We start from the raw sequence: 26701 nt of genomic DNA, 5'->3' as shown, positions 1-26701 counted from the left end.
TCATTATAGATGACTAGCCATTAACCATAATGGGGATGAAACGAAGACCATTGTGGTTCAGTGGGGAGTGACACCCTGTATACACTTAAAGGCACAGCAAGTAGCTTTGGGCTCATAATTTGCAACAAACCGGCCTGCTGAGCACGGGTTATCACAACACTTAAATGGGAAGTAGCCTTTGGTGCTTTTCCTGATTGCTGTAGTAAAGAAAGCCATTTTCCAGTGCTCACACACCATGAAGAGCCTTTCTTTCCTGTTACTATGCAAGACCTTTCCCTTATGCAATGTATGTTACATGCTACATGCATGCATTTTCAGGGTTAACATGACTTGATTCTGAGGTCCAAATCCAAACCTATTCTGTTTATTTTATGTTTTAAAGCATACATATTCCACTGATGAAATACTCATAGATGGATTTGGCCCAGATGGATATGACTTTAAAGCTTCATATCATTGTGTTCATTGAAACCAATTGGACTATGAACAATACAAAACTCTAAACCACCTAAATGTACTGTAGTAAGTACGCTTATTCTATTATTGGTTAAGATAGCTTGTGATTAAGAGCCTTACCTTTTTACATAAAACAAGCTGATGGTCAAAGAGGAAGAAGACTCGTTGTTGACTCCGCCCATAAGGCTGATAGATCCAGGACAACTCCCCAGTATAAATCAGTTCAGAGCTTCTGTCTAGGATGTCGTCGCCCTGCACGAAGGAACGCCACTTAGTTCACCACATCTGTTTATTGAAGATGATCTTGAACTTGAGAAGGTATTGAAATGTAATTTCTTGATTTATGTGTTCAATCTAGATTCTATGATGAGGGGTTCTCAGTTTGTCTCAGTAGCAGATGTCAGAGCGAATAAGCATTCTGTTCTCATAGCCCATACCGAATAGCCCCTGAACAAAAAATCAACACATGGAAATAGAAAAGAAAAAAAGACCAGAATCTCCAGGCACATGCAAACATCTCTGTGTCTTCTGTGAGTCATCTGGAAATGGTAATGACAGGACCATCCTGGGATAGACTGTCAGCTTGCTCTCACGCATATGGCATTGTCACAGACAGTCACTGGTGGCAGGCCCTTACCACGCCGATAGGTAATAAGATTAGATCTGAAACGTGTGACAAGCTCTTTAGATACGAGAGCCGACACACTCAGTTCTAACCGGACCCCTCTGGAATGAGAGGGGAATTCAATTATCCTTCTGACACTGATGAAGCATTCTCATGACAAGCTTGAGTATAATGGCAAAAAATAGACTTGCCATCCATACAGGTGTGAGGAATTGGGACAGACTGGCAGCTTATTTAAATTCACCATCTGTTTTTCCATCAAAGTCAAGTCAGATCTCATGCAAATGATGGCCGAGGAGTCTTCCAAGATAGTGTGCAGGAAACAGTGTTTCAGTTATACACAACCCTTTTTAAAATAATAATGCAAAAATGGAAACGTGATATTAATGTACATATGTAAAATTTCCAGAGACTTCTTCCAGTGAAATGACATTAACTTGTGGAGGAACTCTTGACTAGAGATATCTGATTTTTAGTAGTCTAATTTTAGTAGTCTTTAGTAATCTAATATTCAATGAAGATGACCAGATTTGTAGTATCATTTTGCCATGATTTTGCCACTCATTCAAATAACCATCCAAGTTTAATTAGCTAAGAAAGCCTGCAAGACTGGAATTTGAATTTTTTTTGAACAATGACAGTCTTAAGACTCACAGTTGCCGGGTAATAAAAATATAGTGGTAGTAGGTGTTAGTTATTATATATAGTTCATAGAATTATAGCAGGTGTTTTTATTTGCAAAATTGTAAAATTGAAGTCAAAAGAATCTGAAAGAAAATATGTCAGCTCTACAATGTTACAGTGACTAAAGCATGTCAAAATGTCATAACGTCAGCAAAATGTCAGTAAAAGCAAAAATGCAAAAATGTTGGAGTGGCCACATGAGAACATGAAAATGATTCTAATACAAATTTTATCAAAAAAAGGGTAGATATTTGATGGATGTGTTAAAAACTTGGAGGCTGAAAACAACAATGTGTATGAGTGCTTTATAGGACCCAAATCAGCATGCTCATAGTAGCTAAATGTCATAGACAAATGCATGAATGACAACCTCCTCAGCCTATCTCCTATTAAACAGGTAAACCTGGGCCATGGTGAGCGGGGTCTTGTGTCTTCAGCGGTGCAGACTCACCTCCCAGTCCAGCACGGACGCCTGCCACTGCGCTATCTTGTCAATATTCTCCAACCTCCTCTTGCGTTCATTGATCTGCTGGGTGACGTTCCTCATGACAGCCAGTGCTGCGGCCACGTAGCGGTAGTCGCTGAGGAAAGAGCAACCACGGTTTACCTTCACGTCAGGACCACGTCCAGGTTCCAGTGGCAACAAATGAACTATTAAATACATAAAACAGCTTTTCATATGCGATGCAATATCAATATCAAGCAGCCGATTTAACGCGTATGTCTAATTAACGCAATAAATACTGCATAAGCATGCATTGATGAGACAAGAATCTTCATAGGTCCTTCTATTTATTTTCTGCCGTATTATTACATTGACTTCACCCATGTAACCTGCCTGTAGAAACCACCTTCCTTAAAGCCTCCTTTGCCACCTACAGGACAAACAAGCACAGTGGACCTGCCAGTGGCGTGCCAGTCTGTGTGCCAGGCATCACGCGAGCCGTCGTGGGTGAGCCGTTTGAGTTTTCCTGGCACAGCCGTGCTCCGTCTGCACAGCCTATAAATAACGCTGGCTCAAGATCAGATGCTAGCGGCCGCACTTCACACCAGTAATGGACAATGAGCGAGGACAGCTCCTCGTCCATTGTCCCATTGTTCTGGGCCGGCGGCGTACAGACGACCCACTGGGGGAAGGCGGGTCAGTGGACCACTGGGTGGCTCTCTACATATCCGTGTTGTGTTCATTTACAATACCGTCTGTCTGACCTCACCGACTGCTAAATATATGATGCACGAGGCCAGGAGGCGGGGTTAACTTGGCCACTGTTGCTGGCCTTTCCACATGTTTCCATTTTAAAAGGAAAAACCTCCAGCTCTGGGCGACCGGCTCCGAATGTAGATGTCGCAGACAAACGCAAGCTGGGAGAGAAGTTTCAGGGGATGTCTGGCTAAATGTTTAGACCTTTGTCAAACCACAAAGCTGCTCGCGTTTGATTTGAAATGACACCAGGAAATTGAGCTTGATAAGGATTAATTGGAAAGCATTCTGTGAATTAGGGCCAGTGCAGACTGAGCTTTTGTTCCTTTGAGCTTTGCAGAAAGTCTGACATATCAGTAATTAAATCAGAAGAAGCATTATGGGTGGGAGTCACAGTGTAATTCTGTCTCCACAGCACAGCAAACAGAAGCTTTGTGAACTATAACAACAGCTATGATTCTAAGTATAGAATAGGCTTTTAGGTATGTGCGTATACAGTATTAATAGATCATATTTAAACGTCTATTTAAGGTTATGTCAATAATAATCTAAACCATACAGCTACAGCTAGTGATTCGTTCATCTGATTTGAACCACAAATAGCTCACTGGGTGATAAAGCTGCTAGCTGTGTGAATGTTTTTTCCACTGCGTGTACACGTGCGAGGGCACGTGCACGAGTGCCAGCAGCTTGTGCCCACACGCTCGCACTACCTGTGCTCCTGCGCGGTGTACTTCAGGAGCTCAGCCAGCTGCAGAGGGTATTTGCAGATCTTCTGAACGGGCGTGAGCAGGAAGCCATCGATGGCGATGTCGATCATCTGCTGGAGGAGGCGACACGCCTCAAAGAAGTGCTGGTAACGCCCGTCCTTCATCAGCTTGGAGAGCTCCATGCACGCGTCCAGGTGGTTGTTGCAGTACTCAGAGTAAATCCAGAATCCATCTTGCTGTAAAGCAGAAAGAACATGTGTAGCCATTAGCACTGGACCAACGCAGCATCTTGAGCTTCGCTAACAGCTGCTATTTACACATTCCATTATACAGCTGGACTGAAATGTACTAATTTATGACTGTGTACCAGAAACATCCTTAATAATGGAAGAATGGTTGATTCAAAGGAAAAAAATGTACTAAAAAAATAAAAATAAATTTTTTTAAACAAATTACATCTTTAGAAATGACATAAAAACACATAAAAATGAATTGGTTGCCATTTACAACTTGTAAATCAACAATGGCTTATCAAAAAAAAAACTCTGACAGCGTGGCCATACAATCACTCTGATGAGAATGGATGCACCATAGTCAAAGGCGCTCATGTTCAGTGTTGTCACATTTCTGAAGTATTCCACTCAAACCAACAGAGCCACTTTCTAAAGTGCTTGATGCAAAGAATCAGACAGAAGGACCAGCCTGTGTTTCTGAAGCTTGTCATTTGCATGTTGGCACTGAAACAAAGCCAGATACTTTATACTTAAAGCGTGCTTTCACTTTGAAGGATGGCTAACACTGCCTCAGCGTTGCAGGCCCAGACAATGCTAGTGTCTGGAATTCAAGGCTAAGCAAACTTAAGCGCTAATCCTAAAAACGTAACCCTCATACTGCAACTGAGGATTAGCCGCACATAGCTGAAGGGCAGCGATTTTGGCAGTTATCCAAGATGAAACCTAAGTTCATCCACATCTACACTGGGCAAATACATTTGCAGCCTTGTACAGTGGTTAACCTCTGCACTATTATGCTCCATCATAATTCAGGATTGTTAATGAAAAGGTAGGGTTTCTCCAGAATGTCATGTTTTTAACATAATCTAAGAATCGAACCTGAAACTCAAGATTACAGCTATCTAAGTTGAGGACTATTGAGCTGTTGTTGTCACTCAACTGAATAGAACATCCAACATCTGGTCCACCATCAGTTTTTGAACCAACTTTCAATAATGGGATCAAGCATACTAACCTTAATCAAACTGTATAATGGCTTTAAGGAATTTATTAATAGCGTATAATGTTTTATTCATGTGGTCTCATTAACATAATGAATGAATGAAGGCGGCGGCACAGTGCAGGAATGCATTAAGGTACCTACATGTTCCAGGAAGCATGGTCCAATTTCACTGAGATGTGGTTCTTCTGTGTTGTACTGCTTTTCCAAATCCCTAACAAATCCCATTTGAAATCTGTATATGTCCTCGATGTTTCCAAAAATGACCTTCAGCTGGTCATCATTGAACATGTCTATCCTCTTCCTGCACTGCCTCAAGTAGCCCTTCACAAAAAGAGAAAACTGAAACTCATTGCCAATATTGACTTGTAGTAAACCGTACACTGACATAGTTTGATACAAGCGTGTCATCGGTATGCTATAAAACCAAAGGGAAAAACATTCATCAGAGAAAAGCATTTACATTCAGCAAAGTGCAGACAGATATAGGAGACGACTGGAGACAGATGAAGAAAACCCCCTTTGCCATTGGCCTGTCATGTTTATACAGTGCTATTTAAATATCATCCATGGCACAAATATCATCATGGACACTGTTTGCACAATGAGGAGGGGAAGAAATCCCTCAGCTACCAAGAGGACCAGGCTGACTTCCTCCAATGAATCAGAATCATTTGGATGAGTCAGAGCCAAGAGGGTTTTGTGTAAGTCTGTGATCTGACTGAGAGACTAGGCAAAAGCACATTTGACTAGCCTGCTAGCTTGTCAGCCACCCTGGGCAGCTAAGAAGGCACGCACAGAACCTGGGGTCAAAAATAAGTCACAAGAGTCAGGACTGTGGGTATTTCTTCCTGCACAGATCACATCAATGTAATGTGCTGACGGGACATCAGGTTTGCAGAGGCGGACAGACAAAGGTTTGGTTTGAAGCTCCTCCAGAGCTCATGGCTGGGCTATTCAGTGCAGGACCGGTGTCTACACATATTTGAAGAAGCACCGGATTTCACTAATTGGGATTTCTTCTATGTTAAATAAAGATGAAACTCTGGAGAGTAAGAACAAAACACGAGAGATCTCAGGAGCACAGCTGAAGTCTGTGGGATTCCATCGGACAATCTTCAGTGAAGATGAGTGAAGGAATTCACTAATCCTTACATGTGCTTGAGATTGAGCGCTCTGCCAAAAATAAAAGCAGCACAGCAAAGTTTTTGGACCATTCTCTCAGAACCGCTTATTACAAAACACAAGCGTCCCAGTCACAACAGGAACCCTGACAGGAACAACAGCAGCTGTCACTCACAGTCGTGTAGAGCATATGAGATTGCTGGAGTTGCCCGCTGTACCTCGCATATGTCCTTCAGATGTTTGATGTAGTGACGTTCAGTGCTCATGATCTCGTTGATGACATTGGCCCTCATCTGGTCCCTGTTCTGGAGAGGCTGGCCCAGGCAGAGGCAATCACCTCCTGGCTCCAGGTGACCGTTCTGGATCTCACTGGTGCCCTCGGCTGGCTCTGTGCCTCGATCTTCCTGGTTCACCCAAAGCTACGGGACAAAGGAGAGGAGGTACAGTAGACTTACATTATGCTCATGAATAAAAATATAGGGCCAGGTACATGAGTCTTCCTTTTTTTGCTTGAGACTGGGAACAGAACAGGTTGAACCAAGACTTCATCGTTCCTCAGATGAGGCATATGGCCTCTTTGTTTTGTGGAAACACACTTGCTTAACATACATGATTATGGTTTAACATTTACTTACAATGGAGATAACTAGAAAGTCTACAATGTTTGGTTTACTTTACAGTAAAACTTTACAGTACTTTACTTTTCTGAAGAAAATAAAACTTTTTCATTGCTGCTGTTCTTCTCTTTTAGCTCTTCAATATCAAATCAACACAGTGTTGGTTTTCATGGACGTCTGGGTGCCTGAAAAAACCCCCCGCTTGTATCACTGGTGTAGCAGGGCCCCGGCGCTGGGAAATTACACCCCCAGCTAGCAAATTAACTCACAGCTCAACAACAAAGAGCATCTTAAATCAGAGGCATCCACTGAATTATGAAGCTTAGCATTTGCCAAGTGACATTATAAGAACAAAAAACACAAAAATGGGATGTTGGCTCGTGGTACAAAAGAGCAAAGAGAGAGGTGGTATCAGATAAAATGTGAAGCAGCCTGCTATAAAAATGCTACCAAGCACTGACATGAAGCCTGTGGTACAAAAGAAGAGTCTGTGTTATCATAATGGTACGTAGGTGCGTTACAGAATGATCAGGTACACAGAATGTTTCCATTTGGAGTATAAGCTACGAGCTCAAACATGAAGTGCACATGACCTCAGCCTGACGTGCTTTGATGCGCGTGAGGCGGCTGCGTTGGACAAACTCGACGGCACTTGATGGGATTGGATGAGCCAAGAAACGCACCTTTGCTGTTGTATTTTGGAACCTTGGTGTTGCTATAGGGTTGATATAGAAAACCTGTTTTGTTTGGGGTTGAAGAGGGTGGGGGTCGACCTTGGAAAAGAATGACAAAAATACATTTTGGTTCAACATAGCCTTATGGGTATGGATATGGCTGAGTGAGATGGAAATTGGTTGGGGGCTCTTTCACCAGCTACGCCTCTAGTTATCACCTTTCGAAGCATGGCTAAGATGTTCTAACTCCATTCGGGGTCACAGCGTAACCTCACCTTACCATCGAAGAGGGACGGAGCTATGAAAATGATCGGTGTGGAAAATTGATGGCACAGAGAAGCAATATCATATCAGAAGGACGCATTGATCAAACATGTGAACAAAAGCTAGACTTACTCTCACAAAGCTGGCTGGGAACCAACCCTCCTCGTCATCGATCTGGCCCCACCACCAGTCCTTGTTGGAAGCATCCAGGACCTTGATGACATCCCCTGCCTTAAACGCCAGCTCACGCTCGGCCATGGTCACATGATCCCACACGGCCTCAGCACTGACGATTGAACCTCCGCTGATCAGCTGAAGAGGGGCAAATCAAAGGTTGATTAGTTTATCTAGACTGAGACCAAGATTTAGGGAGAATGCTAGTAAAATACCCAGAATGCAAGGTGGTTAAGCATGAGTTAAAGCTAGCGCTGACAGTGTAGCATGATATCCTGTGTGCAATTATAAACAGCACCCCTGGCGTCCAATATTGCTAGTCACATAATAATGAAAAAGTTAACCATAAATTCAGATTTCAGTTAAAAAATTTGTACCTTTGTGCTTTCTATACAGAGTGAATGTTGCCTTGGCACTGCAGAATAAAATGTAGGCCAGTCTATACAGACTTAATATTTAAACCTTTACATTGCAACTTGCAAACATGCAAGTGAATCAAACACGGAAGAAACAAATCTATAAGCATCAGTTAGAATTATTAACTATGGACGGAAATGACAGCTACTTCAGCAGTGCCAAAGAGACCCAAGGTCAGTACGCCCTGGTCCAAAAATCTAGGATGCATCAAACAAAGCCTTATTTTAGACATTCTCAACTTTATCTCCTGAAACACTACTGAACTGCTACAGCCAGGACAGGTACTAGTTTTGGCACTGGGTGAAATGAACTATCCTGTTCTCACATTGCTGATTTTAAATTTAAATTACACATGACAGAAAGGCAAAAGAACACAAGAGACTAAATGGATCTACCTGCAGCATGTTCTTACTATAATTATGACGGCTGCTGTTTTTACTTATTTATACGTGCAGCATGGCTAGTCGTATTCTTCAGAGGTAGACGGTGGGGTAAAGGCCATTCTTGTTAAGACTGAACACGATCTGACACTCGCCACCTCACCTCGCTCCACTTCATCCAACCAAAGACCTTCTCATTCACCTTGAGACTGGCTCAAACAGCCATGGTGTTTTCAGGAGGCAGGTTTGATGTTCCAGACCCACAATGCTGGCTGAGTCTTAACGTCTTAAACAGTGAGCAAAACATGCCCATTCAAGACACGGGAGTCAAATGCGAAATTAAATAATTAAATAAAATAGAAAAGCCTCAACAGCTTAAAAGCAAGGCTTGAACCGGCACGTCCATTCTCCCAAGGGCTGGGTGGCACGTTGATATGGTCAGGTTTCTCCTCCCGTGCTAGAGGGTGGAACTACCCAGCTCATGTGAGGAGAACAGCCAGGGATTCGTGATAGATCGTGTCATGGGAGGGTAAGGAGGCCAAGAGGGGTAACGCCAGCAGCTGCTGGGTGCAGCCACAGGGTCAGGAACTTCAGTTACAGGGTCAGGAACTTCAGTTACAGGGTCAGGAACTTCAGCTACAGGGTCAGGAACTTCAGCATTGCTCTAAGGTTTCCAGACTATTGCCAAACAAAATCCAGCAGCGAACATCTTGTCCACTCCCTGTGAACCATCATATACTGTTCAACCAAGATTTCAATACCAGTGAGGATGAAAATGGACTACTGGTTCTGGAATAAGCCCACAAAAACTAAGAACAATATTTCAATAATTGGTTTTTTATGGTATGCAATTAAAGCATGTGAATATTCCCCCCAAGGAACACTATCTGCTCTGTCTGTTACTTAATCCAAATTCAGAAGTTGCTCTATATTGCTTATTGAGGTTCTCACATTAGTCATGCAACAACCATAATGCATCTATCTCATCTCTGGATACAACATCAGGTAAAAACACGAGGTTCTCAGTATCATTATGATTCAGATTGCTGCCTCTCCTTATGGGATCTCAGGGGTTTCTTTAAACACAACTGAATAAGTGACTGTTACATAATGGATCACTCTGCCTTGCCTCGTGCTTTCTGAGACGTCCCCTGCATGTGAACAGTTTCACAGGCGAGCTTTCTAAAAACATCAGCTATAAACCATTTCAGAGATGAATGTATAACCATGATTTGAATATGATGGGAAAATGAAGGAGAGGCAAGATCACAGAAACACACAACTGGTTCATTAATGGTTTAAGAAGGCAACACAGAATCCACTTATTACATGAGGTTTTACACAAAGCACATTTCTGTACTACCGTGTAATCAACTACAGCTGGCAAATACCTTTCGGTCATCTCCCTTTTCCTAGTACATTAGCAGAGCTTAATGCATAATAGACTTCGTTAAGGTTTTTATGCAAATGATGTCAGACACAACATCCAGATTTAAGAAGCAGATTTAAAATGACAGTCTTACCATGTTCGAGGCAGCTACATGCACATGTTGGGAGAGAGTATGCATCGATCTAGCCGGATCAGACATTTGCGATGCATGAAAACAAAATGATATGTGACTCATTGGTGAGTCTTCCAGGAGAAGAAAGCAGGACTGTGCAGACCATCATTCGGTTCTGCAGGTACGCGACAACACGGTATCCCCACAGCGTTCTATAGCTGGAACGTCTACGTCTGACATTATGTAACACGTTTTCGTCCTGGGGATCAGGGCCAATCAAAGCTGCTATGCTTCTATCCAGCATGAAAATACACAACTGACTCTCTCTCTCTCTCTCTCTCTCTCTCTCTCTCTCTCACACACACACACACACACACACACACACACACACACAAACCCCCTCACTGGGGATCAAACAGAATATCAAAAGGATGTCTCCTAGCTCCTTGAATTGATGCCACAGGTAATGTGTCTCTGACCTGCACTGGGTTGCATGTAGCAGAGCATCACAACAGAGCATCACAACAGAGCATCACAACAGAGCATCACAACATCAGGTGCCCATCAGTTGTGCAGTCCTATTTGTTCCATCTATTCAGCACTAGTAATATTTTAGGGATTTTCACAGCTGCTGGGGTGAAAATTGAATTTAGAACTGGGAAGTGACACATGTTCTAAAGAGTGAAGAATTGTGGTGCCACACTCTTGTGCATGTGACATCACCATTGAATACTTCACTAGGATTCACATTCCTCACCTATTCTCCTCATCAGATCATTCAAGATGATCTTAAACCCTGTTCTTCTGATCCATAGCAATACCAAGAACAGCATAGGGTAGAAAAGGCATTTCACATCACCCATCATGATAGTCATGTGGATATCAAACGCTTGGTTGTGTGTATCATTTACACATTTCTGCACATTGTGCCAAATATTGAAAATCCAGAATAATGTGAAATCTCCTAATGCAGATGTTTTGTTTTGTGATGCTTACGGTGTGTGTGTGTGTGTGCATTCAGAGTATGGATCTAAAATATTTTTTAACACTGAAACACTAATCTTGAAATGAACCTCCAGCATAGGTTTGCCAAAAAATGAACTTTTGATTATTGTGTGCTCTATAACATGTGCTTTAACGGAACACGAGTCTCCTCCATTTCAGCCCTGGCCTAATTTTTACATAACAGCAAAAACCTTAGGCTTCAAAAGATGCAAATGAACTCGGTTGCAGATGTCGACAAGAATCCCACTAAAGGACCCAATTCCCCATATCATAATTCCGAATATTTGAATCATATAGCATAAATGATTCTGGCAGACCAACAACATAGACGATAGCTGGACGCACAATGGATCACTCACGGAGAATAGCGAATAACTCGGAAATAACTGGACCCTGAGACAGTGCAGCTGTAACTAAGCGACTGCCAAAATATGCGCTTTGTAAACAGACATTTCTGGAAGCCAAGAGGACTGGGGACGTGTATAATAATGTACGGACGTCATTCATCTCTGTCTTGCCATGTTGAAACGATGGGTGTCCCCAACTCAATCGCTCCCTCGCTGTAATAACCGAGTGGATCACGGTGCGGCCGGGCACACGGTGACCCGGAAAACCCATTAACGGGAACTGAAGAAGAACATTAGTATAACGTTCACAAGCACCAATATCGCGATCACTGTGCACACCACCACCGTTTGTACGTCCAAGGTCATGGTGCAATGCAGGAGGCTGCAATATTCAAGCGAATGAACCGGCAAGGATGCTCTGTGTAGTCAACCTGGCACCTGCGTCCCTGTCCATACAGACATCACTCTAAATAAGAGACACTCTCCATATAGATTTGTCTTCTTACGTCTTAAGATAAAAAGCATTCAAACAGAACAATCGTCCTCACCATCATCATCGTCTGTCGGAACAGTTTATTAGTCCTCGAGTCCTGACCAGCCGGTGTTTACTGCCCTTTTTACCTCGGCTGTGCGAAGACCAGCGGGTGCGCATCAATTACAGGACCGTCTCCCAAAGATGCGACGCGTGTGTGTATCCGCGCTCCGGTGTATGAGAGACGCACAAAGCGCTTCTCCCTGCATGTTAATAAACGTCCAGCAGCTGAATAACAGCTTCACGTGCGGTGGCGAGAGGCGAGACAGCCGCTATATTCAACACGCCCATCAGGATGCTGAGTGAGGATGCTCCTTTTAATAGCTTACAACTTAGTACTATGCATGACATTAATGAAACGTTTTCTTCGGTGTCACTAGACGTAAAGAGGAGTGAGGAGATTCATTTGAGTAACACGCCCTGACACTGGAACTTTATTTCCATAATTTATTATACCAAGTATAGTATTTCCAGTGTCTCCTTACAGCCTACAATGTTATGTGAGGCTGCTGCACAAAATAGGTGTATCAAGAATTTAAAAAGCGTTGTTTTAAATAAATAGAAGTAAATGTATATGTATGGGATGTGCAGAACCACACAGGAATGGATCAGCAGTCAGAAGAAATAGTTTTAATTTAGGCCTAATTTATATTAACTGTTGTTTCCTACAACCGCTACATCTTGCTTGTTCTGTAACATAATCTAACGAGATTTTTTTATATAGGCCTGTATCCTTCAAGAGCTCCTGCAGATTATTGAAGTTTCCACACACAACCTGTTTCTCCTGGTGTCCATGATGCACGAGGACTGTGCTCCCCGGTGGCTGCCTCCATTTCCTCCTGACATTTAGACAACAAAGGTCACATCTGAAATTCTACATTTACAAAGACCAACAGATGCAAATACATGTCTTGAATACACAGTCGTTTGCAGGAGTGTCATCGATATCTAGGGGGGGAATGAAGACGTCAGTGCAGTCCAGATGTAACAGTAACTGCCTTTCACAGTGTCAGCGGATTCTGCTTTTATTCCATGGATGCTGTGAGTGTGGACCGGGAACTGTGAATAAAACACACCCCCTATGCCCCCCCCCCCACCCCCCCCACCCCCCCACCCATCACAGGGGGCAGAGGGGGTAGAGACTGGAAATGGCTGAAGCATCAAAATAAAGTGAAAGGGGACAACTCAAAATGTCATGGCTAATGCCGGTTTATTGCGGCGATTACAACGTCTGTATACTGATTTGTAATTTTTGACTCAGGTTTAAAGATTTTTCCATGGAGAAAAGCGAAGCCATTTCTCTCCCTGCACACTATATCTATTAGGGAAAACAAGACAGAAAGCAGGGCTTATACACCCATTTGTTATTCAAGATTCCTAAGTATGTGATATCGTTTTGACACTTTTAAAAGATCTGCTATTGGCATAGGCTTATCACTTGAATTTAGATTCTTGGATCTCAGCTAAACACTCTAGTCTAACAAAGCTCTGTTGGTTACATACATACAGATGTTTGTCATTGTCATTTCTTGATGTTTATCGAGAATATTTAATAAAACCAGATGCAGAAAGCTTGCAGGTCATTTAAATTACCATAAATAAGCCACAAGATGACTGAGATAACATTTGTAAGCTTTAACAAAAAAATTATTTGTGTCTGGTATGTACTTAGAGACACTGGAGGGGTCTCAGATAACAATATAAAGAATAAAAACGTCCATTTGGAAATACTAACGTAACTTAAATAAAAATCTCATTCAGCCTTTTAATATCTGGGTATCAGCGTTCACCTCTTCGGTATCAAACCCTTGCCAAATTCCAGAAAAAGGCCAGTCAAGCTGTGTGTTTATTGCCCTGCCTCAAAGCACAGTTCAGCATCTCGTAATTACTCTTGCGGTCTCTCGCATGAGATGATTGCACAGATTTTGTTCCCCACTAGCAAAGGCCTCTATTTGTAGCGCACAATTTGCTAATGGGAGGGAGCAGCCTGCCCACCCATTTCCCCTCTGCAGAGACTGTTTCTTTTCTTCAGCCCCCTGTCCCTTCGTTCACTTCCTGCTTCCTGTTACGAGGTCTCGGCGGAGGGCTGAGAGGGCCTATAAATACTACGCCGGGCTCTTCCTGCACAGCGCACTGTCACCATTGTTGTGGTATCAGCTGTGTATTCGTTCAGTATCTGAATATTAATTTTTTTTTTGGTCCGAGACACAAAAGGTCATTCGGTGTGGGGCTGGTCGTGCAGATTTACACTAGGCAGCCCTGCACTTTCAGTGTGCTGACATCACTGGTTTCAATTCACATTGAATGTTTTCCATGAAGAGTATTTGCCATTTGGGCGGGGCAGGTAATACGCGTTTGCTCACAGCGTTTTATTTAAGGCGCGGTTAGCCCAAAGACGCAGGGTAATGCGTATCCTGCAAACTACAAAAGGGCATTCAGATAATGTTGCACACTCCAGTTGACAGAATGTGGCCACTTCTTAAAGAAAAAAGAACGGATTACCTACACTGACCCAAGAACTATACATAATGACCAATTTTCAGCAATCTGATTAAGTTATTATTGAATATCATTATATGAAAACCTTTACATGATAACACTGTTGGAATCAGATTAGGCTGCTAGAATTCGTGCTTGGCATAGAAGATAAATGAGAAAAGAACCTTTCATCTCAAAGGTTTTATTAATCATTCTTCATGCAGCCTACTGTCCGGCACTGAAGGTCCCATAGCCTACAGAAGGTCTTTATTGGAAGCAAAAGTCCAAAGTAAATCCCCTACCTTTTTAACAAGCCATAGCTATGTCATATCAACTCAGCACATTGCATACACAGTGTATACAGTACATCACCTGTAAATGGGTTTTCCATGTCTAACAGAAAATGAAGCACCAGCAAAATTAGTAGTGACTCTAGTGACACAAAATATGACTCTTTGCAAAAAAAAGTAATAAATAATGACAATCGATGGCACATTTCCACCTGAATATGAGATTTTCAGTAAACTGAGGTACTACTTTGCTAGGGAGCCAACTGTCAGCAAGCATTGTCATTTACTCAATACATCCTTCTCAAGGGAGATTATTTGGGCAGAAAAAGCGACTTCTCCCGCAATAAGTAGCACTAAGCTAGTAGTACTACGTTACTCACTAGCCGAGGTACTGCCTCACACCTCCAGCAGGCTTCCAGAGGCTGCCGTGGCCAAATGCTACCCCGTCTGACAGGAAGCACAGCAGGAATTAAAGGAATTCTCATACCACGCAGTGCCATCTAGCCCAAGCGGCAGACACCACAGAGCGCAGGGACACAATGACACCCTCTCTTGTCGTCCCCAAGTACATGCTCGTCAGTTGCATAACCAGAAAAGCATTAGAGCAAAGGCAGTGCCAGTGGATAAGGAATATATGACTACTGTAAATCTGTAAACACATATTACAATGCTTACAATACAAAACTCCCCTAGCCTAGAGAAGAAACCACCTGTCAAGCTTCTCTGTACAAACTTCAAGACACATAATATTGTTTATAATGTGCAGTTCCAGAAACAGAGGATGCAGTGAGGAGCACAGCATCTAAAAAGGAGAAATGGCCTCTTTTAACAACTCGTTATCTCTAGGACATGAATAAAACATGCCGGTCATGCCTCAACAAAATTGGGTTACCACGATCTGCTCTGTGCCATAGACAGAAAAGTTGTTACAGTTTGGCTAAAGCTGTTAAGCTTTGAGACAGTTAAAAAATGAAAGCTTTTCTAACTCTGCTGACTATGAATGATAGGCCTATATATAACCATCCTTTGATTGTCAGTGTGTTGAAACCAACTCTTAAAATCCCATTTTATTCTCATAGTTTGTTTTAAATCTATGATACTGTCTCCTGCGATTGAATCAAAACTCTGCGAAGTTATGCTGATATGCACTTCTTACTTGTAGACTGTATGTTGAATGGTTGTCCTCCAAACACACTTAAAACGGTCACCGCAGTAAACAACTCGTATTCAGATCTCACATATAGAAGTCTAACACTTCCAAGTAATGTTCACCAATAATAACAATGTAGTGTGTAGTTTCCAAACCAGTACACTACTGGAAATTACACATTAGCTATCCTACATCCAGATGCTATTCTCCATGTAGCACGTAAAGGGTGAGCAGAGAATTCATTCAGGCTCTCGAGGTAATGCTTTCCATCCACAAAAGAGAAGATCTATCTTCTCTATATACTGTACGAGAACGTTTTCATGAGCGATGCTGTTTATCTGAACCGCTTAAACAAGTGTTCCTTTCCGCGTTATATCGCCCTCTCCACATTGTCTGCGTGTGACGCATGGCGATTAAACCGTGGCCAGCAGCTCATTAACGCTCCTGTTCATTTGGGTGGCTGCTGGATCACAGAGCATGAAGTTCAAGGATGGAGGCTGACAGCTTGGTGGCGATATGTGACGCCGAACCAAGCTGCGATCTGAGCCCCCGTGGCGGAGCCGCACAACCACGTGAACACGTTACCACGTAAATCTCAGAACCAGGGTGGAAATGCTTCATGGTTTTTGCAATTGTTTCTATGAGGTCTAAAAATGAACGGCTAAACAATGCAATATTGTGAGAGAAAGGAAATATATTGGGAAAGTGAGGCAGAAATCATGTCATTTTCATCTTGTAACGACACACTTTTACTGCTTTATGATTCGATTACTGTAATTCTCATTATTCCTGTTAAACAGTTCTGACTGGGCTATGACTTGCTCAGAATTCAACAGCTAGAGTTATATCAGAACACGGTACAAAATGGCATTAGAGCACAAAAACAGCTCGAATAAAGGTACTCAGACTTGCGTTTATCATTTTATAATGCTCATGCAAGATCATTTGAAGATTATGCTAATAGGTGATGCACCCATCATCACCACAGTTGCTGTAAATCAGCGTCCCAACCTCAGTTAACCTCGTTAATGTTCATTTCCATTAAGTCAGCTCTACGTTCAATCAGTCTCTCGCATGCATCAGAATTACCCTGCCACTCTAATAGCTCACTATGAACTTCTGGAGCTTCTGAATCCTGAGCGATGCTAGCATACACGCCGTTCTAAAAAATATGGACTAGTGCTGAGGAAAAATATACATATTAATGTTCCTGAAGGGGGAATACAGAGGATATTTTTGGATAAACAACCACGTGGGCTTCATTAACATATCAAGGTACATACAGAATGAGCTGAACTGAATAGATTGCATTTTAGCAGGCTGAATAAAGGCGGGCGGATCGCACGGTGAAAATGAGCGCAATACAATATGCTTGTCAAATCCACATGGCAGAATAAGGCCTGCAGGCCTGAGAGGCATCATCCTCTTTCATGACTCCATTCCTACTGGGTTGGGGAATCCATTTAAATGTGAGAAGTGTGGAGGGGCTCTGGGGTTTAAGGTGGGGAGCTCAACATCTGGGCCAAGCACGATTTCAGCGGCACACAGGAGGAGAGACGCCAACTCCCCGCGAGATGCTCCACTCTCCACCACCCCACTCACTCTCCATGACTCATCCGGTAATGTAAGTTGTTACGTAATGTAATTAGCGCCGAAGCAAACTTCGTTATTTGGTCTCAATTTACTTTCTGAGAGAAATGGAATTCTACTCCATGATCGCAAGGCATCATATTTTTACACGGAGACAAAGATGATCTGGAGGCTACAAACTTAGCATTAGGGGCTGATTAGCACTAGCACCAGGCTTATTGATACTTTAATTAACACCGCAGTACTTCTATGTCAGGCTCAATACGTCATGTAGTGCGACTGTGAAAGACCTGGGCCTATAACCACAACAAAAAGAGGAGGACAGAAACAACACTGCTTTGACCATTTCTTCACAGCAGCACTAAGTTGGGTACGCCATTGAAGCCCCGTCTGCAGTTCTGAAGGACCTGTAATCCACACCTTCACAATTTGCAGAAATTCACAACTTTCTGTGTTTGTATTTAAAGTTAGGCCTGGCCCGAATATTCAATTCATGAACTTATACACACACACACACACACACACACACACACACACATATACATGCACGCAAACAATGTCACACACACATACACATGTACGCACACAGTCTCACACCCACATATTTTCTCCATTTAACTCTTGTTCCTCTGTTTCTCTCTCACTCTCATTCTCAGACAAAGAAGCTTTCTAAAGATAGAATCAGTAGGCCTCGGAAAACAAGCAGCAAAGAGGATCACAGCAACACAGCTCCTGATGAGCAGGTAATCACCTGCTTCATAACTGCTCCAAGGACAGGTGACTGCAGAGATGCCAGAGAACATTCAAGAGTTTGGGAGAGTGTGTGTTTCTATCTACCCATATAGTACACACTCCTATAGACCAGGAGACAGGCAGTAACTCCTTGCAGATTGGACAGTTCTTAATTCCCAAATATAGCAATAATGGGGTCCTATGGGGTGACATTAAGCTCTGAAGCTGGAGACTCATTTCTTAAGAGGACTTTAGAATTACATATTGAATTTCTAATTTAAGAGCTGAATGTCTTGAGAGCTGAAGATGACTAAATAATCCTGTTATTAAAACTGGACTAGGAAATGCAGAAGATTTGGAGTTATAGTTATGGTTGGTGATGCTTCATCCTATGTATTACCCTGGAATACAGTGTGGGATACAACTTTTACAAAGAGTTTTGACTAATCGTGCAAATAGTCATTCATTTAATAATTCTTTACACTGAGGAAAGTGTCAGCTATGTAACAAAATGTGGATAATATAATCAGACACTACAATGATCCTTCTATGACAAAAGGATTATTATCGGTTGATTTTAAGATTTTTTAGACCCAATTCCACAATATATCTTAAATCTCTCACAGCAGCGTTTCCTTATACTTTTATCAGTAACACAAATTTACTAGGCACTGAGAGTGGTATGTCGACACAGCAAAATATGGTTCACCTACCATATTCACTTGCAAAGGTCCAGAACCAGGCCTGAGAAGTCTTCTGGACCTGGTGCTGTCTTTCCGCATCCGGACAGTGGCCGACTGTGGAACACACCCTGCTGTAGAATGTAGGAACCCTAATGTGATACTCACACGTAGCAGTATTTCATCTTTTCATTACAGTGTGATTTATGGGGAGGCTTCACTGTTTCTCTGTTCAGGTATGGAGTGGAGCAATAAAAAAACTGCATTTTACACACATCATCATCATATTACATGAGAGGTATAACATCCTCCTCTGTGAATGTCATCGTGTTGTGGTGTTTTTGACTGAACTTGGAATCGGAGCTTGTGTAGGCTGCTACTGTAAAACCTCAGGAGCTGTCCAAACACGTTCCGGGCTCGTGTCCAGCGCAATACTGTACCTGGATGGGCTAGAAGCTGTGGCAGGCCAACCACCTCCAGGCCCAGGATGGTATTCTGGGGGAGCGGCAAGGAGCGACACCTCTGGAGGACCACTTTAAATGGCGGGTCCTGGGGCGACACGCCGGCAGGACGAGAAAGAGCCTGAAACGCACACGACAGAGTTTACACGCCGCCCGCCACTCGCACGGAGCCCGAGCAGCCGGATGAATCATCGAAGCTTTTGAATTATTATGAAGTGGTGGAGTGGATGAATCAAAGCACGGAATGAGTCAAAGGCAGGCAAATGTGCCATGGCCGACGGGAGGACACGAGAGAGAGGGAGCAGCATCGGAAAAAGAAACACGACCTTCCAAGGAGACCCCCGCATGCAGAGGCCTGTTGAGAGCACTCGGGGGCCCCGTTCCAACAGGCTTCCTAATCAGAAAATGCAATGTGATTCATTTCCATGCTGTTAGTAATGCGGAGGTCAGCCTCATGGCTCTTCCATTTTTCTCAGTACTGAATCATAATGGCAAACAATACAGAGGAGCTAGGCAGCGGGAGCACATCGCAGGTTTTCTGGAAGCGGTCTCGCTGGAGTGCCGGTGAAGTGAAGCTCAGGTGGCCTAATCCAGTGCTCATCCACTGTGTGGACGTTCATCCCAACGTTTTTAAGTTAATGTGGTTTACATCACATTACTGTCTAAATATATAATTCACACTTTTAACACTATGTTACACTGACAGTCTGATCATGCTCACCATTAAAAGCAGTATTCTATAGAGGATGAGATCTTGTTAGCATTAGTAAATATGTGACGAGTGTTTCTTTAATGGAAAAAAGAAACTCCTCTCATATTAATGTAGCCCCTCAAGTTAATGTGTCTTTATTTTGCATGTAATCACATGTCTGTCAACCAAACCAGTGTGTACAGTACTTATATAACTGATTCAGATGATGAATGCAATTGCCATCACTATGATTGTGTCTCATAGCCAATAAAAATGCTAACAGTTCCTCCCCTCTCGTACACTGCGAGGATAGATCTATCTTACACTCTGTGGACGGGGCTGGATGGATGCGTGTCCCTCTATGACAGAACGTGGTCTCCTGGGAGGACGAGCCTTTCGTGGGAGCAGTGGTTGCAGCGTGCCTGGGGAGTCCTGCCATCCCCACAGGCAGACGCGATCCTGTTCTGAGGACAGAACCTCCTCCTTTATGGTGGGACACTGCGTACTGGGCCCGCCCACACACACGGACGCAGGCCGGGCTCGTTTTGGAGGGAGCACCCTGATTGGTCTAGAGGTTCTGAAGCATCCCAGACTTCCTTCGCCCGAGCGACAGCCTCCTGCCGAGGCCTATTTCAGCCACGTGGTTATGTGGGAGAGACAAAGTGAGTGACCTGAATGTGAGGTACAGTTGCTTCCACACAGCCTGCTTTTAGAGTACTGGAACTGGGGAGGAGGGCTAGAGCTGCCATAAGGTAGATTACACTGGATCACTGCCATAAGGTAGATCACACTGGATCACTGCCATAAGGGAGATCACACTGGATCACTACCATGAGGGAGATCACACTTGATCACTGCCATAAGGTAGATCACACTGGATCACTGCCATAAGGGAGATCACACTGGATCACTGCCATAAGGGAGAGCACACTGGATCGCTGCCATAAGGTAGATCACACTGGATCACTGCCATAAGGGAGATCACACTGGATCACTGCCATAAGCTAGATCACACTGGATCACTGCCATAAGGGAGATCACACTGGATCACTGCCATAAGGTAGATCACACTGGATCACTGCCATAAGGTAGATCACACTGGATCACTGTCATAAGGCAGATCATACTGGAACGCTGCCATAAGAGAGATCATTATAATTGGAGATAATAGTATTCAGTAAAACTTCAAATATTAACTCCAACTCTAGCTTGACTGACTAAGGCTGTTGGTGAAGCTTACCTTGAAATATGTGACTCATATAATCTAACAGCCTAAGTAATTGAGCTGTACAAGCTATTTGATAAAGAGCTATTGGAAATAGCATATTTCCCTGGTGGCTTGGTGATTTCTAGTTAGGGGGTTTAAATGGGTCTTTCCGGCTGTTGTTTTCTGTGTTGCACTTAATTGCTGTACCTCTAGTGGCCAACAGATGGAGCAAAAGGAAATCCATTATGTTTAAACACTGAGTGTCCTCTTTCTTCCTCATCCATATACCATTGTTTCAAAAAGAAAAAAGAAACAGAATTGTTATGCCAATTTGAATTGGTTAGTCATGGAATGAAAAGCAATGGCTCTGTTATATGATATGTTATAATGAATGAACAGTATGAAGAAACACGTCCAGTGGAATTTAACACTTCAGATCTTCTAAAATGTCAACAATAAACCAAATCCCAGTTGACAGTTCCTGAAAACAAAGATGAACATTAAACAATAAATCTTACCTTGAAAATTTCATCTGGACAGTCTGGAACTACCTCCCTATCCCTAAAAATATCTTGTTTATTGCTAATATTTTGGGTGCCCGGGTCTTTGGATTTGTCTGCAATGGCAGAAACCTCAGATCCAGATTCGCTCTGTTCATGAGTCCCTCCCTCCTGTGACAGGAGGTCCATCTGGAGCTCAGGCTCTGATAGAGAGCTCTCCTCTGGAGCATCACCTCTCTGGTGGTTCTCAATGGTTGCCAAAGAGGTGTGAGTGGAGGTGAACTGGGACTCTGTTCCATCGGAGATGCTGCCCTGTAATCCGTTGGCACTTTGAGAGTCTGGGCAGGCTTTCCAGGACTTCAGCACCACACGAGGAGAAGGGCTCACTTCTTCAGCAGATGAGACCACCTCACACACATCTTGGGACATGGCAGGTGTTGAGGCCTCAGCTTTCTCCTCACTCCTTAACGTCATAGAAAGAGAATGGGGGAATTCCCCAAGTCGCTGTGTTCTCGGCGAGCCAACAGGGGAGCACTCTCCTTCAGGTGGTGAGAAGGTTCTAGATGAATTCCTCCATTTTCGGGCAGTTTCAGCCACACTGTTAAAAAACTTGAACAGGCCTCCAAAATGGCTGCTTTTCGCATCAGGGCCTGTTTGTCTAGGTGCACGATTAAAGTCTTTGATACATTCTATGTCAACAGAGCCATAGTCCGAATCAATTGTTTTGTCCAGTGTGTGCATGGAGTCAAAACTCTTTTCTAATAAAGTTGAACTTCCCCTTCCTATGAAGGAAATTCTTCTCAAGTAATTCCAAACATCACCCCCCTTTGACCGTCTTCCCCCTAGCGGTACCTTGGGGCAATCCTTCACATAACGCTCCTCCTGAACTGCCACAGATGAGTTGTTGCAGTTGGAAAAGTTGGGTTGGGCTTTCTTCACGTACGTGATTCTCTCCAGATTCTTACATCCATTCTGATGGCTGCCTGCGCTCTTAGGCACCTGATGATCGTCCTCGAGTGTTGCAGAAAGGTCTATATCCTCAAGGGAGCAGTCAAAGTCAGTGGTGTAGCCGGCGTATGAGTGCCTCTTGCTTTTATTCCTGAGTATGTTCCTCTGAGAGTGCAGTGAGGTAGGAGAGTCACGACTCTCTTCGCTCATGCCATCTCGAAGGCCACCCTGAAACTTTGCAGCAGAGAGTTTGCCAACTTTGCCTCTAAAGACTGATGGCGACTTTAGTTTCTTGAAGCCCTTTACCCTGTCAGTGAACGACAGCTTGGGGATGGATGCTTCTCCAGGGAGGATCATAGAGTGAGGACGCCTCTCAAAGTCGGAGGGCCCTTTCCGGCGGTGCAGGATCCTCCAGATACCTGTGGTCCTGGAAGCCCGGAGAGGCTCCTGCTTTTCTCTGACGGGTGTCTGGTAGGGGACAGGACCCGCAAACTTGGATTCCCGGATTCGCACAATCCCCGTTTCGCTGTCCATGTCCAGGGACACATTGAAAACTTTGTTGACATAGCCATTGGGATCGCTGCACTCAGACACGGAGCTGCCTGTATTGTCCATCCTGTCAGCTTTCGGTTTTAGGGAACATCATTTTTGTGGTCCACCTGAATATCTAAGAGGTGGATATCAGAAACAAAATGAATATTAGCAATGTTAGGGAAACAACTGGTTATTTCCTAACCCCAAGTCCTGTGTTAGAAATAGGCATCTTTACACACACACACACACACACACACACACACACACACACACACACACACAAACTCTCTCTATAAATTGATACCTGCTTAAAAGCAATTCATTTATAAACGTGTGTGTGTGTGTGTGTGTGTGTGTGTGTGTGAGAGAGAGAGAGAGAGAGAGAGAGAGAGAGAGAAAGAGAGTTCGCATCCATCCACAGAGGTCCATCACCAGCTGTGCATGCAATTCTGAAGGAGGTGAAAGAAGGAGGTGAAATATCTGTTTGTATATGCAGAAAATGAGCAAACTCACCTGTTCACATTTTCTGTTTTTACAGCAACACAATTTATTTCCAGTAAGAATTTAAGTATTCTCAACAGTCAGAATCTTCTTACAGTCACCTTTACTTATAATATCTCTTCACCTCATCAAACAGCTTGATGTGTCATTTCAACTAACAATGGAAACTGCCCAGATATCTACTGCACTACAGGAGTATACATCAGACATCTAACTGGGTATTTTTAAAAGTGTGTGAACCTGATCCAAACGCACGGTAATAGGCTACCCACTACACACTTCACATACAAACAATTTCGAATTTTCTATGGAAGTTAAATTGCCTTCCCTTCTAAACCACAAAGCACTTGTTCGAATGTAGATCAACTAACATTTCTTCACTATTACAAAAATGTCATAGTCTACTGATATTAATAAATGAATTACTATCACAACTTTACCTTCTTCCTGGAATTTCAAACACGGGAAGTAAATCCTACTTCGGAATATGAAAATACCGATCAGATATGTTTCCACAAACTCTGAAGCCCCATCTTAGAATCGCAGACATTTCCGTTAGAATATTTAGTAAGTTTGTAGACTGTGCGCTTTCCCAAAGAACAAACCGAAGTGATTTTGCGGCAATGAAAAACTGTTGAACTCTTGCCCTGAAGAGGCTAAGAGGCTGAACAGACGCCGACACTAAGATATGCAACAGGCGCTTCACGGGTGATCACACACACACACACATACACACACACACACACACACACACATACACACGCACACACACACACGCGCGTGCGCACGTATACACACAAACACACGCACACACATGCACAAACGGTTCGCACAACGCCCAATTCCTCTTAAGTCAGCAGTGCATTAAAACTAATTTTTGCTACTGTTGTGCAGTAGCATCGACTCATGTACAGTAACAGTAGTTTGTGGTACACGAGAACGACAGAGTTGACAGATATAACTGTCAACCAGCATATTTAACTTTTCATAACTGAATTAAACTGTTAAACAGTTTGTAAGTCAAGCTATATGATCTCATTTGTGGCTATTCTCAACATTTATGCCACGAGACATCAAATGTCATGAGATATTTTCACCTGGACATTCACACAGAAAAAAAACATTCACAACACAGAAAAAAATAACGCATGAATTTTATCCCGGTGAGGAGATGTGGCGAGTCTACATATATTTACACATTTCCTTTCTGTCCTGTTTTGGTCCTATTGTAATCATATGGCATTTTCCCCCTTTACACAGGAAAGAGTGGCTCTTACATCAATGGGAGCAAAAATGCTCTAGACTTGACAAAGACAGGAAGGCTGAGTGAGTGTGTGTGAATATCTCTGCCACACACACTTCTCCCTCCTGTGTGTGAATATCTCTGCCACACACACTTCTCCCTCCTGTGTGTGAATATCTCTGCCACACACACTTCTCCCTCCTGTGTGTGAGCACTGAGGCGATTGTGCGTCTGTCCCTCTATGTATTCATGTTTGTCATCATCGTATAGCCGTAATTGCGGTTTCATAACACAAAAGAGGCAGTCTGAGTGCCAACCACTATATTAGTAAGAAATGCTATTATGGAGATTAAAGGTGTAGAGGCCATTAGGAAATCAAGACAATAACTAAAAAATCTATTACAACTAACGACTAATATTATGGTAAACATAACACACCAGTACTTTTCTTAAAATAGATTGTGTCAGTAGCAAATTGGAATCGAAAAGCCTCGATCTTGAGGTTATTAATATTGGTTAGATGATGAGTGGTGCGTTGTGGGTTGAGGGGATGGATGTGGAGACTGTGTCCGTGTGCCCCTCATCCTGACGCAGGGCTCACGCAGAGAGGCCCGCTCCCCACGGCTCACTTCCCTAACACGGTCCGGCGCCTTTTCCTGATGTCCATTCCTGTAACAATGCACATCCTGGACACCGAGCACTGCTGAATTTCAGCCTTTTCCCTGAAGCTAAGGCAAGACACAACATCTACTTCAATGGGGAAAATATCTGCTGGAGGGGGGTCGGAGGGAGGGGTGTGGACTTTCCACGAGATGTTAAAGAAACACGGAGAATGTTTATGAGAAGGTTTATTCTGCACTTACAATAAAATAAATAAAACACCATAAATAAATAAAACAAAACACCGTGAAAACCAACCGGATTTGCATTTTAATCTGGTTTTAGTCTCATTCTAGCCTATGTGGGCTTGTTTACCCATCCTAACGTTATCTCCATCCTGAACCCTTGTTTGGAGAACACCTCTTCAAAATGATGTCATCACTTTTTCATTCTGTAGAACAATCGGCGTCTTCCTCCTCTTCCTGCGACCCAGTCGCGGTGCAAAACAACCAGCGCGGTTTTGACCCATAATTGTTTCACCAGTAATTGTGAAGCGCATATGCTAAAAAAAGAGTCGAGCACTACGTGAAAACGTGACACGGCCCATAAAGCACTGACCATATAAACCTAAAGGCCCAAAGCGGCCGGCTCAGCTGTGATGTTTGCGAGGATGTGTCCGCTAATGACCCGATACCGGGTCGGGACTCGGCCCAGCGCCCCTACCTGCGCCCCAGGCCACCTGACACTCACCGTGAAAGGGAACGCAGGTAATTGCCGCCGGCTGCACATGGATTTAGATAAAATTACACTCACATTCTTGGCATTCTCCCTGTCGGAGAAGCACATTCTTACCATAGCCCCGAGTGTTACTAGGTCCACAACACCAGTCCATCCTCACGGGCCTCCCCCGAGTCACACATTAGATTCCTCTTCACAATATCGATATATTCACGATTATTCAGTGGGCTTCCTGTTCAGGGAGGTCTGAGTAGAGAGCACTTTGTGCAAATGCTCTTGAGATAAGCCAAAGAGGTTGAGGTGTGATGTCAAGAACTCTGCATAATAGTAAAAGTATATCTCTAAAAATGCCACTCTTGCCAATGACCAGGTACAGGTGTGCTTCAGACAAATTATACCATTTTTAGACATT

General features: G+C 43.3%; 1 protein-coding gene and 1 long non-coding RNA gene across 13 annotated transcripts in view; both read right to left on the bottom strand.

The window, feature by feature from the left end:
* The window catches only part of arhgef9b (Cdc42 guanine nucleotide exchange factor (GEF) 9b), a 32749-nt gene extending 8307 nt beyond the window's left edge, over window positions 1-24442 (bottom strand). For 8 of the 12 annotated variants that reach the window (XR_013134130.1, XM_077022664.1, XM_077022666.1 and 5 more), the window contains exons 1-12: window positions 24149-24442; window positions 21744-23340; window positions 20343-20645; window positions 19307-19448; window positions 18900-19000; window positions 7722-7901; window positions 7335-7424; window positions 6253-6453; window positions 5054-5233; window positions 3680-3912; window positions 2217-2346; window positions 577-708 (exon numbers count right to left, since the gene is read on the bottom strand). Coding sequence is in view for 11 of the 12 variants with exons in the window: in XM_077022664.1 (XP_076878779.1) it covers window positions 577-708; window positions 2217-2346; window positions 3680-3912; window positions 5054-5233; window positions 6253-6453; window positions 7335-7424; window positions 7722-7901; window positions 18900-19000; window positions 19307-19448; window positions 20343-20645; window positions 21744-23288 (3237 nt within the window). In the remaining variant the exon portion in view is untranslated. Of the gene's footprint in view, window positions 1-576; window positions 709-2216; window positions 2347-3679; window positions 3913-5053; window positions 5234-6252; window positions 6454-7334; window positions 7425-7721; window positions 7902-18899; window positions 19001-19306; window positions 19449-20342; window positions 20646-21743; window positions 23341-23720; window positions 23989-24148 lie in introns of those variants that run through there. The other 4 variants (XM_077022667.1, XM_077022671.1, XM_077022665.1 and 1 more) reach the window with 3 other exon arrangements.
* LOC143527572 (uncharacterized) lies at window positions 7762-12792 on the bottom strand. Its single transcript, XR_013134176.1, has 3 exons — window positions 12722-12792; window positions 10084-11832; window positions 7762-7901 (listed from the first exon to the last, which is right to left on the bottom strand). It is a non-coding gene; the product is annotated as an uncharacterized LOC143527572 (long non-coding RNA).
* Window positions 24443-26701: the final 2259 nt, after the last annotated feature.

Source organism: Brachyhypopomus gauderio, chromosome 11 (assembly GCF_052324685.1).
Source record: "Brachyhypopomus gauderio isolate BG-103 chromosome 11, BGAUD_0.2, whole genome shotgun sequence".
Taxonomy (NCBI): domain Eukaryota; kingdom Metazoa; phylum Chordata; class Actinopteri; order Gymnotiformes; family Hypopomidae; genus Brachyhypopomus; species Brachyhypopomus gauderio.
This window is presented reverse-complemented; position numbering and strand designations above follow the sequence as displayed.